This window comes from Argiope bruennichi, chromosome 9, assembly GCF_947563725.1.
Source record: "Argiope bruennichi chromosome 9, qqArgBrue1.1, whole genome shotgun sequence".
Classification (NCBI taxonomy): Eukaryota; Metazoa; Arthropoda; class Arachnida; order Araneae; family Araneidae; genus Argiope; species Argiope bruennichi.
The window spans coordinates 85984079-86000317 of record NC_079159.1 but is presented as its reverse complement, the minus strand read 5'-3'; the positions used below and the strand labels follow the sequence as shown (position 1 = coordinate 86000317).

The 16239-nt window shown below is 30.4% G+C and overlaps 1 protein-coding gene across 2 annotated transcripts in view; it reads left to right on the top strand.

Moving 5' to 3' along the window:
- LOC129984713 (hemicentin-2-like) overlaps nucleotides 1-16239 on the top strand; it is a 516003-nt gene that overhangs the window by 315626 nt on the left and 184138 nt on the right. For both annotated transcript variants that reach the window (XM_056094654.1, XM_056094653.1), the window contains exon 7: nucleotides 2740-3030. In XM_056094654.1, the coding sequence (XP_055950629.1) occupies nucleotides 2740-3030 (291 nt within the window). The remainder of the gene's footprint in view (nucleotides 1-2739; nucleotides 3031-16239) is intronic.

Genomic DNA, 16239 nt, shown 5'->3' with positions numbered 1-16239 from the left:
TGTATTGTGTTTTACAATTTTTTATATAAAATAGGATCGGCTTAATTCGACTAATATGAATGAATGAGCCTGAAAAAAAAATAGATTGATAAATTGGCAAACTATTATATCTCTCTTTCTCTCTCTTGAAGGCCGCAGTGGCCTGGTGGTTAGGTCTCGACTTGTGAGCCGTATAGTTTCAGGTTCGAGACCCGATTCCACCGAAGAACCGTCGTGTAAGGGGGTCTGTTGCACGTTAAATCCGTCATGCCAAACGTCTTCCCGCTGGTGTGGTGTGGTGTGGTGTAGAGAGGGGGGTGCCAGCTCAGGTGTCGTCCTCGTCATCTGACCCTTGGTTCAAAATGACGAGGTCCGTCCCAAAATAGCCCTAGTGTGGCTTTATAACGGGATGTTAATATAACTAAACTAAACTAAACTAAACTCTTTCTCTCTCCCTCTCTCTCTTTGTAAACTTTTTAAACGTAATTTTTTCAATACTTTTGAGGCTTGTGGCATCAAAAGAATAATTTCTTTTGTGCGCACTCTTTTAGTTTGTGTCAGTTAGTATTTGACATGGAGGAGGAGGGCTAGATAAATGGCAATACAATATGAATATAAATGAAAAATGAATGAATGATTTTTAATTTATTTGGATACATTAATTGATTGATTTGAAACAAATTCGTGATTTAAAATATAAATTATTTCAAATTTCTTCAATTTTTTTATCGATAAAAATTATTTCAGCTAGAAAGCTAATTATTATTTCATAATTCTTGATTTTTTTTATTTTGTTTGTTTTATCCCATATCTATATATGAAAGTATGTTAATAGTTGCTGGTATAGATTAAGCGTACTGACTATTATTCTTGAATATGGAGAATTGAGCTAAAAAAATAAAATCATTTTATTTATGCTTCTACATATCTCTTTTCAAAAAAAAATTAAAATACATTTCATTAAAAAAAATGTCTTTCTTCTCAGTATTATTTATTTTTAGAATAATGATCCTGTAGAAAAGGTGGGAGGGGGGAACTACTAAAGATTTGAATTTCTTATTTAAGAAACTGTCTCAAAAAATAATAACAAATAATTATTTCTGTGAACAGTATCTAATTATCTCCTGAAAAGTAATCAGTAAAGGAACATGCTTTCTTCTCTAGAACTGTATCTCTTCTGGCTTAGTTGAGTAAAAATAACAAACGAGAAAATTCAAAACATTTTTTTTTATTTCCTTATTAAACGTCTTCCATTTATGTGAATTGATTTTTTATAAATTAAAGAATAACCAGAAAATGATAAACGGCTTTGAAATAGGATAGTAAGCAAATTATTATTATTTATTTATTTATTGCAAGATATTAGTTAATGGCCCCACTAATTTATTAGTTATTTTTCCCACTAGAGGGGTATCTCAGATATGGGAATAGGAAGTTTATGGTATGGTGGTTGGTTCTCACCACCGTAATAACTGTAATAATGGTGTGAGGTTTAATCTGCCTGTTGTAAAGGTAGGGCTGTATCAGGACTAGTAATGACAATCAGGACTGTTTCAGTTTATAATTTGATGTTCCAACAAAATAATCCTCTTTGGAAATGAAAACCAAGTCGAATGAGGCTCGTGCCGTTTTACATAAACCTAACTATTTCGGATAAACATTTCAAAGTCTTAAGGCTGGCCACCAATTCTTATAAGTTCAGTTTGCTCTAATAAGGAATTGCATCGCAATTTGAGGCTAATTCTGAATCGAGTTAGATATAAATTTTCGTCATATAATTATTATCTCATGATTTTAATCATTTATCGATGATTGAAGACTTCTGCAGCGTGATCGAATTTTTCAGCGCCATAAATGAAATTATTGTTATTGATGTTAAAGAAAAATAATTGAAATATATGTTATGGTTTGTTTATTATTCCATTATATAAAACATAATGTCAAACATTTTCTGAGTACACGCACCGCACAAGTTTCAGAATTTTGCACAGAATATTTGTATTTTGATGAATATTCCGAAAATGTTTGAATCTTCGTTTACATGGTATGTATTAAAGGAGAAAAAAGCTAATCCAGAGATGCACATGTAATATACAGAGTTTGAAATTTTGCATAATAACTGAAGTTTTCAATTGCTCTTGATAATACTCAAAAGTAACTCAAATATAAGTCACAATTTGTTTACTTTACCGTTTTATAAAATATAATGTTAATTTTTTTTCCAGCGCATGTACAAAGTTCGAATTTTTGCCAAGGGCACTTGCATTTTATCAAGTGTCCCAAATATGATTGGACATTAAACATAATGTTAGCCCTTTTTCTTTTCGAACACATGTTAAAGGTTCGAATTTTTGCCTAGGACATTGGTTTTTTTTATCGAATATCCCAAATATGGCTTGAAGCATATTAACATGATAACCAGTAATAGAAAAAATTGACATTTGTAAGTTAAAACAAAAAAAAAATTATGAAATCTCCCATTATTTGTAGAAATGATTTGAAGAACGAAATTGAGCATTCCTTATTCTCAATTGGTAAAATAATCCTTGTTCCCGTCTTTAAAAAAGTTAAAAAAATCCACACGCCCATAATTTAAACAAACTTTCCAAAAATTTAATTTCTAAAGAATTAATTAATACTTGTCTAGTATTATTATGGACAAAATTATTGTTATATTCAATTACCCATATCTATTTTATTTTCAATGAATATCAATATCTACCACGGTTGTTTAGAATCTTGCATATTCCTTTGTTCCAGATATACCTCAAGTGTCCCTCCGCCTGATTAAAGAAGAAGATGGCCGTCAACCCAAAGAAGACGATTACGTGCGTTTGGTGTGCGAAATCCGCGCTAATCCCCCAGTGATGAAGGTGGGCTGGCTGTTCAACGACCAACCTCTTTCCCACAACCAGTCCAAGACGGACATCGTCAGCGGGAACACGCTGGTGTTCAAACGCCTCACCAGACGAAATAGGGGAAGCTATAAGTGCTACGCCATCAACGACGAAGGTCGCGGTCTCAGTCAAGAGCTTGTTTTGAACATAAGCCGTAAGTAGTGATTACCACTGCACTAAACCTTTAACTCGACACACATTTAAAGACTCTCGGTAATCGCTTCTGGGCAGCAGTTTCGAATGGACATGAGGTGCTTAATAGGATTATTATACAGCACAGATATGCAGCTTAGTGCACATGCACTTTCCATTGAAACCGAGAATGTACAGGTTGTTTGAAGGACCCAATATTTCCTTATTGAAGTAATAAGGAAATATTGGGCAACCATATGCAAAAGGAGCTGTGTTTTTAAAATAGTTATGTTTTAAGGAAGTTATATTTTTAGGAAGTTATGTTTTAAAAGGAAGTTATATTTTAAAAGGAAGTTATATTTTTAGGAAGTTATGTTTTAAAATGAAGTTATATTTTTAGGAAGTTATGTTTTAAAAGGAGGTTATATTTATGTTTAATATTTAAGAAACTTCCGGGGATAGAGAAATAATAGCGCACAGAAAACCCTATATATTAAGACGCTTTTGCAAAATGGTTTTTGTTTTAAATTCTTCCGGAATTATATGAACCCTCATAAAAATATAATCTTGAGATCTAATTTAATTATAGGATTATTATACAGCACAGATATCATTCTTAGTGTACACTAATTTTCCATTCAAATCGATATTGTGCAGGTTGCTGAAGGGTAGTATTGAAGTAATGTGGAAATAATGGGTAATCACATATAAAGAAGTTATACTTTAAGGAAGTTATGTTTTTAAAAAGAAGTTATGTTTATGTTTAATATTTAAAAAGCTTTTTAGGTGAGAAAAATTGTTATGCACAGAAAACTCTGTATATTAAGAAGACGCTATTATAACATGGCTTCGGTTTAAAATTCTTCCAGAATTGTAGGAACGTTCGTGTAACATGTCATATTGAAACCTAATGTAACAATGGTAAGGTTCTATATATGAGGGAACTTAGATCAACATGTAATGTAAACCATATCACTGACTCTCCGATCCGCTCGAACGCACACGGATAATAAATACTGAATGATCGGACCGCCGCAATAGCAACTCTGGTGGGAACTGTGGTCGAGTCCTAAGGGCGGTCACCAGTCACGGTACAACCTTTCCCTAAGGAAGTACGTCCCGTCCTCGATGGGAGGAGCCAGACCTCCACCTTTTCGTGTATTCTCCAGAGTGGCGAGATCCAACCACCATTCCGGAAGCATCTCATCATAATATGAAGGTGCCCCCCTGGGAGGACAAAATGTAATGTATAACGTTTTTTAAAAATTGAAAGATTCTTCGTTTGAATTTAGGAAATTCTCTGGCTATATCAATGTAGAAAAAATACTTTCAGTAGAAAAAATTTCTTGCTTCATTTTAAACAATCCGCTCGCTAAAAGAATTCGAGAGTTTTTTTCTTAGTTAATGAATACTATATTTCAATTAAAAGTAAAAATAATATAAAATATTTTTTTTTAATTCTGTACTTAGGAGTAAGATAAACCTACATAAAGTTCTGAAGTTTACAGGGTGCGGCAGAAAAACCCTGACAAACAATTTTTAATGTAATTTTATCAAAAATAAATTAATTAATAAAATATAACAAATAACGATAAGAATAGACTTTTAATATTATATACGTTTAATTGGCTTCAAAGTGGCTGTCTTTTGCAGCGATGCAGAGGCGCAAACACTTATTAGAATTTTCAGGAATGGGCCACAAGTCTTCTACCTTTAATCTAACGCATTCCCCAAGGAGCAATTGCTTTAGAAAGTCCAAACTTTTGTATGGTTTAGTACAAGCCCTAGGCTCCAAAATGGACCGTGCACTGTAATCCATTAAATTGAGATCTGGCGAACAGGGGAGCTTTTCTCCAGATGATATCACGTCCGGAAAATTCACCTTGTACCACTCTTGTATCTTTTTGACCTTGTGAAAAGGTGTGGAGTCTCGTTGAAACGTCCAATTTACATTACCGGAGTGCATATTGGCCCACGAAAGTACAACAGCTTCTAGAATGCCACACTGGTACACTCTTTGATTTATTTTAACGCCCTCATCTACCAAAACTAGAGGTGTTTTGCCGCTTGCGCAAATGCCGCCCGAGACCGTGACCGACTTTAGATGTTGGCGATATTCAACAATTGCCAAAGTGCTTGAAACGCCTACAGACCAGATCCTATTGTTCTGGAAGTTAGGAATTTGTTGTACGCTAAAGAGTGTCTCATCAGTGAAAAGGAAGCTCTCCCAGAGCTGACTTGCGCCCCATTTCAAAAGTTTTCGGCAACTTTGGAGCCGCACGAGTTCGTTTTCTTCAGTGGGGAGTTGAACTTCCTGGAACTTGTAAAGCTTTAATCCAAGCTCTGTTTTTGCCATTCGCCGCACTGATTCCATTTTCCGAGCGATCTTTCTCGTGGAAATCCTCGGATATAGTTGAATTCGCTTTTTGATGTTATTGATAATATTCACCATGCGTTTTCTTCCATTTCCTAAACTTCGACAATCATTGCATTAATCCAAGCTCTGTTTTTGCCATTCGCCGCACTGATTCCATTTTCCGAGCGATCTTTCTCGTGGAAATCCTCGGATATAGTTGAATTCGCTTTTTGATGTTATTGATAATATTCACCATGCGTTTTCTTCCATTTCCTAAACTTCGACAATCATTGCTAATCTCTTTGAAACGATAGATTTCATCAGACACTGTTTGGCAGCGCACATTATGCAAATGAATGATTTTACATTGCCGTTTTCCTTTCTTTAAAAAACTTTAAAATAGCAGATCTTTTGCTTGGTATTGTAAAAAAAGCCAAAAAACAATACGTAAACTAAGACATATATTATTAAATATTTTATCATTGAAGTGGTAGACAAAGAGAAATGAATACAAATAAAAAAGAAATTCGTTAATTTCTATTCTATAATCTAATAACTTTGCTCGCGTTTTTTTCCCGCATCCTGTAATAAATCGAGTCAAAATAAAATGTTCCTCCTGCTAATTGTCTTCGTCATAGAGGATAAAAAAACACTATTTATTACAAAATATTTTCGATGAATAATATTTTGATTTTTTTTATATCATGTCTTTACATTTTAATAAAATCTATGTTCATTTTCTTCTCTAGCTCTTGAAAGTAATAACGGAAATTTATTCCATTAATATAAACTGCAATTATGTTTGCATTAAAAAAAAGAGTCATCCTCTCGTTTGAATATCAGTCACTTCTCTTCTGCATTGCATTCCATCAATGCTAATTTTTTGAGAAATATATTTACAGACTCGAACAATATACAATACAAATTTTCCCATTATTTAAAGTCTTTTTCGATTCCACCGAAGAACTGCCGTGTAAGCGAATCTGTGCACGTTAAAATCGTCCGGGCAAAGCATCCTCCCGCTGGTGTGGCGTGGTGTGGAAAGGTGGTGTGCCAACTCAGGTGTCGTCCTCGTCATCTGACCGCGGTTCAGAATTATGAGGTCCGTATCAAAATAGCCCTAGTGTTGCCTTAAAAAGGGGCGTTAATATAACTAACTAAACTAAACTAAATTTTCAAATACAGCTACAATTCTATCGTTATTTAGAAGTTAGCTTCTGGATTTCTATAAAAACGAACATTCTACTTAAAGAATTCTAATCAATTGATGTTTCTCATTATCTGTTTGTAAAAAATGCATTTCTTAAAACGGTTTATTTTATCCATTCATAACATATATTTCTTAAATTAAAGAAATTATTTTCCTTTAAATATAAATTCGAATCAATTTCAAGTACAAAAATCTCTTCTCTAAGATTGCTAAAGATATCATATCCTTAGCGTCTTTAGTCGCTAAAATTTACACATTTACAGGTCGCGATAAGCGTTAACAAACTGCGTTTACGAATAAAAGAACCAACTGTTAATGAATGTAAAGTTTATTCAAGAGAAAAATCTTGAGGAAAATTTAGTTCTCAACAACTTGTAAATTAATTAGTTTAATTATATAATTATTCAGGATTTACAGTATAATCTTTAAAATACTGGGTAATATTCCTTGTTTGCGCATTAACGATAATGAGTTCAAAAAAGTAAGGAAGAAGTTTTTCATAAACTTTATTTTTTCTTCCGAAAATCTTTTCATTGCAATTTCTTTAGGAAACTTAATCCTAAGATAAACTTGATAGAATATTGTGTAAAAATTTTAAAGAAACTAACATAATGTATTAAATAATAATTATTATAAATATAAATAACATAATTAATATAAATATATTAAATTTCAAACAGAAGGACACATGAAAGGAATTGTTGCATCAAAAAAAAACTGTAAAAGTAAAAATTTCTTTGTTTTCATAGTTATCAAATTAAAAAAGGATAAATTTAGTTAAAAATAGAATTTTTTTGAATATTTGCGTATTAAACAACGGAATGTATTTTTTATTTTAACTATCGACTATTTTTTAATTTCAAAATGAATTGTTTCTCCAACAACATTATATGACGGCGTGAACTACTATGGATAAAATTTAATTTAATTAGTTATTAACTGAGAATTATATTTTGAATATATTAAAATAATGCATTGTCATCTAGAATACACAAGCGTACAAAATTTGAAATATTCAGGCCATAAGAAAGTAAATGAAAAATCATTTACAGAATTTCCTCTTTGGTAGGACAAGTTAAATGAAAGGGATTGAAAACAATTCATTAATAGCATTTTTAAAATTTTATAACTTTCTTTCTTCATGGAAAAGTTACGGGGACCGTTTTCTTCAAATATATAATTTGATCATAACCATAATAGAAATTTAATCCTTAAGTATAATGTGGAATTTTTGAGACAATGAGATAACTCTGTGGTTTCTCTCGTCGTCTGATCATGATTCAAAATAAAGAGGTTCATCAAAATAGCGCTCTCATGTAACTAAAAAACATGATGATAATACGGATGAATTAAGAAGCAAGCTTCAATCTGAAATTGTTTTAATCTCCCACCTTCTCAAAAGTGTGGAAATATTGTTAGTTATATACCTATATATATACAGGGTGTTTCATAAAGGATGGGAATGACTTTAAGGGGTGATAGCACACATCAAGACGAGTAATAGTAAATAGGAAACCAAGTGTCCCAAACGTTTTCCGAAGGAGATAGGCGCCATCAAAGTTTAGGGCCCTAAATTTCAAATGATGATAAAAAACGGAAAAATGGATCGATTCATTTGCGGTTTTCGCTAAAATCATTCTTTAAATTAGTATTTTCTTAAAAAATTATTAAGACAAAGTTTAAAAAATGCCGATAGAGGGCGCTCTAGACTTTGAAGTACCGAACAACTACTTTTTGCCAGTATTTTTTTTTTTTATTTTGTTAAATGTTTACTAAAGCTTAGACTTTAACTTAAATTTTGAGCGCAAAATTGAAACCATCGGGAGCTGTTAAGTGGCGCAAATTTAACCGCGTTCAGGGAGTCAAAAAATTAGAGGTCTTGTGCTTCTTCTAATTCCATGAAGTAGCACAAGTGCTGCTATTATCTTGACTTAAAAGTGAAAATTAAATACTTAAGAGGATATATTCTTTTAATTTCCCCTCAAAGTTAAATAAGTAAACATTATTTTGTAGTCAATTTTAACGTAACCATTCTACTTGTAAGCGTCGCGGTTGATTGATTTAACTGTGATCCGGTAAGAAAAAATCACGCGGATTAAAATCCGGTGATCATGGGAGCCAAGCAATGAGTCCTTCGTGCTCACTCCACTTCCTTGAAACATCGAAGTGATTATGATCTTGCGGGAAGAATGGGCTGAGACACCATCGTGCTTAAACCGCATACCTCTCTTACTGCGGCTTGCACATTTTGCAAAATTTTACTGTAGGACAAGTTGCTGAAGAACGAGGTTATTGGACGTTCATGCTTTCTGATTGCAAGTAAGACCCTAAGAAATAATCATCGAGAATTCTTCCTCACAAGTTGACACCAAACCTCAGTGTTTTCTGTATACCATTAAGACAACGGTATACTGGCAAGAGTATTAACCATCGCCACACGTGTGCATTATTTCTGTTAGTATTATCTGCATGCTATTTCCACCCTCTCTTTTTGGTTTGCTAAATCATGTTCCGCTGCAACTTTTGTTCATCTTAGTATCTACTAACAACACCTGAGTTCGCCGGTCCATTACAGAACACCTGTATATAAATAGAGCTTATTCATGCTGGGGTATTAGTACAATCAGCCATCTGACTCTCTGACCCGCCACGAAGGCACACGGATTTAAACCATAAAGACTGAATGACCGGACCGCCGCAACAGCAACATTGGCGGGAACTGTGGTTGAGTCCGAAGGGCCATCACCGGCCACGGTACAACCCTCCCCGACGGAAGTACGTCCCTTCATCAATGGGAGCAGTCAGATCCCCCACTTATTAGTGTACCCTCCAGGGTGGCGAGATCTACCCACCATGCCGGAAGCATCTCATGCTCATTTCGAGGTGCCCCCCCCGGGAGTTTGGGGTATTAAAACAAGTGATCTCTAACATAAAATAAATCAGAATAAGAGAAACTGAAGAATCGTCATGTGTTACTCAGAAAAGGGATGAGGGGTAGTATTCAATGTTAGTTACGCATTAAAAAAAATAATTCAAATAGTAAATGCGTTTTAGAAGAGAAAAAAGAAACGATACCAATTATAAGTTAATTAAAAAGAAATTTTTCAAAGAAATTTTTTTTCATAATTTTAAGAAATGAAATTCAATGACACTGAATAAAAGATAATAACAAAATATTTATAATGAATTATAGATAAAAAAGCATTTTCTGTAAAAAATTAAAAGGGTATATTTTTACTTTAAATATATCTTTGAAATTGAAAGTGGAACAAAAAATAAATTGAAAGGACTATTTAAATAAAGAAAAATAGCTTCTATTATTTTTACTGTAATAAACAGATGAAAGGTAGTAAAAAAAGTCGCTTTGAGGGAATATTGGAAAAAAATGAAGTTGTATTTTGCTTTTGATAAAGAAACATAAACTAGAGAAAAAATCATATAGAATGTTTTCAAATTTATTAAAAGAGGAGGGTCCATTTCCTTTTTTTTCCATTTCAAAAAGAGCTCCTATTAAAATAACTGATCGCAAAGTTGAGTGCAGTTATTTGAAAAAAATAAATAAATAATATCTTTCAAGTGAGTTATCTATATTCTAAACAAATATTTATAAGGTATTTGACCAAGATTAGGGGGGAAAAAGCTCAAATATACAAAAAATATATAAATAAAATTTCCAGAGAAAAGTGACAAGAAAAACATCTTTCTAAATTTCTAGAATATTTTAATCTTTTCCAACATGAAAAACAGTTTTTTTCTATTTTTATAAGATTTAGATGAAAAAGAATGTATAGTAAATATTGAAAAAAAATGTATTTTAAAATTGCGTGCAAAATAATTTTGTATAATATTTTTATAAAATAATAATTTTAAAAGACTGTAAATTTTATTTGCTATATTTTTTTTATTTTAATATTTTTATCGCAACAGAAGCGAAAAACATAATCAAATACCTTTTATAACATGCATGCCATTTTCTTTTTCTATAATCCAATATCTTTTAATGCATTTTTTTCTAAAGTGTGTAAAATAATTGCTTCCTTAAAAGAAATTGAAAATTCTTGCAATTTCAACATCATTTTTCATGCTTAGCACTAATATGATTTTGTCCTTTAAAAAAACTTGAAGGGATTATTCTTTTAAAATAGACATAAAATTTATATTGCTAATGAATTTTGTAAGTTGTCTGAAGAAAAAAAATTCGAAGCGAAACTAAAACATTTATTAAAGCATACCTGTTTGAACATGCAATGTTACTTAAGAAACAAAAAATAAATAAATAATTTTTAAAAAATTATGTTTTACTCAAAATTAAAAAAGTTTCAGGAAAAAAAGCTCTCTAACAAAATGAAAAATAATTATCTTAATTATGTAATTATTCAAGGATTACCTATTATCTCTAAAGTACAGGTTAATGGTAATTATTTAAGAGCATTAACTGCAGTTAACCTAAAAAATCCAATAAAGATTAAGGCAGTTTCTTTATAAATTCTATTCCTATGTTTAAAAATGTCTTAATAAAGTACCCTAATCCCTAGATTGGGTAGTTAAAACTTCATTCACTGTTTAAAAGGAACTAAAAAATGCAGTTAAATTTATTATTCTTCGAATGCAAGATATGTAAAAAAATTGTCTTATGTATGAAAAATACAACTAGCTAGAATGCTGTCTCCTCCTACAATCCCCCCCCTACACATCTTCCAGATGAAAAGTAGAATAGTGGAAAAAATTAAATACAAATTCTACCATTATTTATAAATTTATACTACCCCCCACTTAATTTTTAAGTGTATTATATTGACAAATGGACAAACATGTATATTCACAGATCTAAAATGTAGTGATAAAGTGAGATTTGACTGATAACAAAAAATAAAATAAAATTTTGTATAGTATAAATAATAAAGTTAAACTTTCGTATAATATAAATAATAAAGTTAACCTTTGGGAAATGTAAATATTAAACTAAGATTTGATTGATGATTATTACAATAATAGTGATAAAGTGAAATTATATTTGTATTCCATACTTTTGAAGTCAACAAGCAGAGAATTTTAATAAATTTGATTGATAATCTATATTTATATAAAGCTCAGTGTGTGTGTGTGTGTTGGCGCTCTACAGGCCAAACCGTTTGACATTCAGTTAATGAATTTGGTACATGCATACCTTGGAGGTCGGGAGTGTGTACCTGGGGTCCCTTTTTTTGAATTTTTAATTAGAATTTTAACTATTAATTAAAAACTAACATTCCCGCCAAAAAATCTTCTATTTTCCCCACCGCCAAATGTGTAAGGCTTCAGTTTTTTTTATTAATTAATTTTAATTATTAATTAAAAACTATCTTTCACGCTAAAAAAATCTTTTCATTTTCCCCACCGACAAATCAGTATGGCTTCAGATTTTTTCCCACGCTAATGAGACTAGGCTTAAAATTTTTCTGCCGATTATTTCAAACGATTCTGCTTATTTTCTTAACGTCTCATGCATTTAAAATTAACCATTGTTAATATTCGACCTTTCAGATTCATTCTGAAGTACTCTTAAATTAAAATAAAACAGAATGAAGGAAAAATTTCTAATCTGCGTAGCGTTTCCCCAACTGGCGTAGAAAAATTCACGCATTTGCGTTACCAACTGGTGTTGAAAATTCACGCATGCGCATTGTGTTCTGATTGTTGACAACTATTATCAACGATGCAGACTTAATTTAAATTATTTTTAAGTTATTTGTATGCTTTTGTAATTAAATTGCATTTATGTTAGCTATATATATTTTTTGTATATGCTTATAGTTTTAAGTACATCGTTTTTAAAGTAGTTTTTTTAACCTGTTTTCGGTCGATTATTTTAAAGATTCTGTTTATTTTCTTAGTGTTTGTTGCATTTAAAATTAAATATTGTTAATTAATAGACCTGCTCATGATGAATCTGAAAAAATTTTGTTGACAAATTCTTGAGACATTACATAAATTAAGAAAGATATTCTTTAGTGCCCATAAGGTTTAAATACTCAGTGACTCATCCACTGTTCATTAATCATTTCCACTTTAATTTAAAGCGTAAATTCTAAGGGAGCAAACAGAAAATTAGAGAGATGCAGATTACGTTATGACTGAAGGCCTTTATAATATCATGAGTGAATTCAAATTTGAAGTTTTAAAATATTTTGATGAAGAAGCTATTAAAGTAGGAATTGCATAAATATTTAATTATTAAAATTTTAAAGAGCATTAAGATTGGCGAACCGGCAGGTCGCCAAAGGCGGCTAGTAAATAATAAAGCGAGATTTGGGATAACCTAAATAATAAAGTGAGATTTTGAAATAATCTTAATATTGAAGAGATATTTGATTGATAATAAATAATAAAGTGAGATGTGGGATAACTTAATTAATAAAACAAGGTTTGACTGGTAATAAATAATGAAGTGATATTTGATTGAGCATAATTTATAAAGTGAAATTTGATTGATAATAATTACGATCATAGTGTTAAAGTGGTTTGAAATACTGACACATTGAAATGTTCGATACACTTTTGACTTAATATTAGCATATCAAATTTGAGCTTAACAAAGCTGTATACATATATCTATAATTCTGGTAATAGCATCTTATGGAATTTTTCATCTATCTTGTGTTTTTGAGATATTATTTACATTTGCATGCAAATTTAAATACTTGGATAACGTAAACGGATTTTGTTCAAAGTTTGATAAAGATCCATACTTTTGATGAAAAAAATAACAAACCAAATTTCTTTTTTTGAATTCTTTGTTCAGTATCACATTTTTGAAGTTTTTTATGAAATAGATTTAATTTTTTAAATCAATTTGAAACGGGAGATTTATCAAAACTCGTGATGGAATTTTCTAATAAATTTCAATTATTTCTCTTACTAGACTTCGAAACTTATACTTTCATAATTATGAAACTTACGCATTAAAATAGAAAAGAATGTATCTTATAGAATTTTTGAGAAAGTTTCTTCCATGTGAAAATCCCAATGATGTGGTGTCATTACTTAGTTTTGCAAACTCATTTCCACTTAATATCAGTCATTTATATGGTCCTATTGTGTATTAAATTCATGCGTGCTGTATGCATCACTACAATCTTTGCTTAAAAGTTTGAAGAAATATCCACTCAGAATTTGTCTTAGCTATCAGATCATGATTCAGAATAAATTTAATAAAATACAATGTGTGCTAGAAAGTAAAATTGCTTTGTCAATTTCTGCAGATAGTTTTATTTTTTCATTCATGATTGAAAGCATTATGTAATCCTAAAACAAGAATTTCCTAAAATTCTCTAGAAAAATGATTTTCATTGATAAGAACTACGAAATTAAAATTTCACATAAATAATTAATTAAAACATTAAATGTGTACTTTAATATCAAGAATATATGTGTAACAAAATTTTAAAATGCTATTACATCATAGAGAGAAATTAAAACCGATTTATAAAACCCCAATTCCAAATACTTGAAGAAAGTCTATTTCTAAGTTTGTAGAAGTGAAATCTGGCGCAATACAGATTTCGCATTGTTTCAAAAAGGGACTTCAAAATTGATAAACAAAAAAAAATTGCTTTTCTTCCATTATTTTAATGTCATTATCTTCTAAGAAAAGTGAAATCCTTTATAATGACGATAATATATTTTACTTAATATAATTTATTTCATTAGATATATATTTCTTTAAAAAAATATTTTTTTGGGTTATCTTTCATATCGATATATTACACGGGAGGCATATTGAGTACAAGGGAGAAGCGGAAAGACATTGCGTCGATCTACACCACGACACGAGCGCAAAAGAAAAAGAAATGTATCCCTTTAGTGATTTTACCACGAGATTCAGATAGAGAATTCTTTTCTACATGTCAATTCAGGCCATTAAATAGTAGGTATCTTTTAAAAAGATGTGTAGGTGCTAAGGATTTTTATTCTTCGTTCCTGGCGTGGGAAGCGCGGAGTAAGGAATTTTGTTAAGCGCTTGTTAGAAATAATTAAATAAAAAAAGTGGGAATTCGCAATTGGCTCAGGAAATAAGGGAACATTTTAGAATGAAGTTAACGTAAGTTAATTTAAAATCAAACTTAGGAAATTAATTTGCTATATATATTAATTAGGAAATTAATAACTTAAATTAAATTAAAATATATATAATATAAAAGCACATGAAAGTAACATAATTATACAGTAATTTAACTAGTGACTAACTAATAGGAAAAAAGAATGTCGAACTTCTTGGAAGGTAAAATTTTTAAAATTAATTACTTTTTAATATTTGAGTTTAATTCTCACAAATTATGATGAAGACTCTTCATAAATATTTGATATAATGACTTAAGTGCATATCACGTTAAATTTATTCTTCATAAAAGTATGATTAAGATGTATGTACACACTTGAAACTTTGAAAATTCTTTCAAAATATCGAATATTTTTTATTGCTTAATAATGTTCTCTGATCCTTTAGCTTTTTAACGATACCTAGATATTGTCAATACTCGAAATAATTCTCGAGTTATAATTATTTTTCTTGAGGTGCTTTCATTAAAAACTCTTGTTACGGTGTTTTTAATACTCATTTTATGAAGAATGATATTTTTGTACTATGTTGTTTCATTCAAACAATCATAACTCAACAAGAAATGAACCAAATACAGTTACTTATATATCAAAATAATCTGTATGAAATAGCGAATGTTTTGTGCCTCATTCAAAGTTATATTTACAGAAAAAAAATTTTAATAGCTATTTAAAAGTTAAAATGACAGAAAAAATCTCGCTTTTTCTATTCATCGTTGATGAAAAAATTGTTTAAAAAAAAACTATACACTTTTATAACTTTTTTGAGGCAGACAACATGAAGACTAATATTAGGCAAAATTTCCAACTAGAATTGTGTATCTGTACAAATTAGAATTTAAGATATCATGTTTCAAAAAATAGGCTAATTAGCTCATTAAATATTATTTAATTAATTAATTAGTGTAATATGATTTTTTCTCACTGAAATGAGTTTAAACCTATATTAATAACCTACTGTGAAAAAACTGGATTTTTAAAGTTAAAATATAAAAAAAAAATCTTCAAGTGTGTACGTACACCTTAATGTACAAATGATATCATCAGCATAAAAAATTTATTTTTACGCAAATAAATTACTGCGCCTAAAAGGCTGCAGGATTTACTTTACTACGGAAGAATATTTTATTTATCTGAAATTTCCTTTGAAATGCAAACTGTGTGATTATTTATACAAAGATATAAATGTGGGTAACAAGATTTCTTTCGCCATCTTCTCTAATACCTTCATCGATGCACTTCTTCGGAACTTGAGAATCGTTGCTCTTTAAACAAATTATTTATTTGTGGAAATAGCCACATCAGACAAGATTAAAGAAATAAGCTGATTGTGGAAGAATCGGATTTTGGTATTTTGACACGTAATGTAATATTATGAGGTATCTTATCGTGATAGACAATACGAGTTAGCCTTAATTACGACGAAAAGTTTTGAAGGGAATAATGAGTATCTGAATTATACTTATCTGCATTGGCTCAAATATATTATGTCTAGGCACATTTTTTTGTCTTTCAGGAAATGGAATAATTAATTTACATTCGAAAAATATTCCAAAATTTTTTTAATA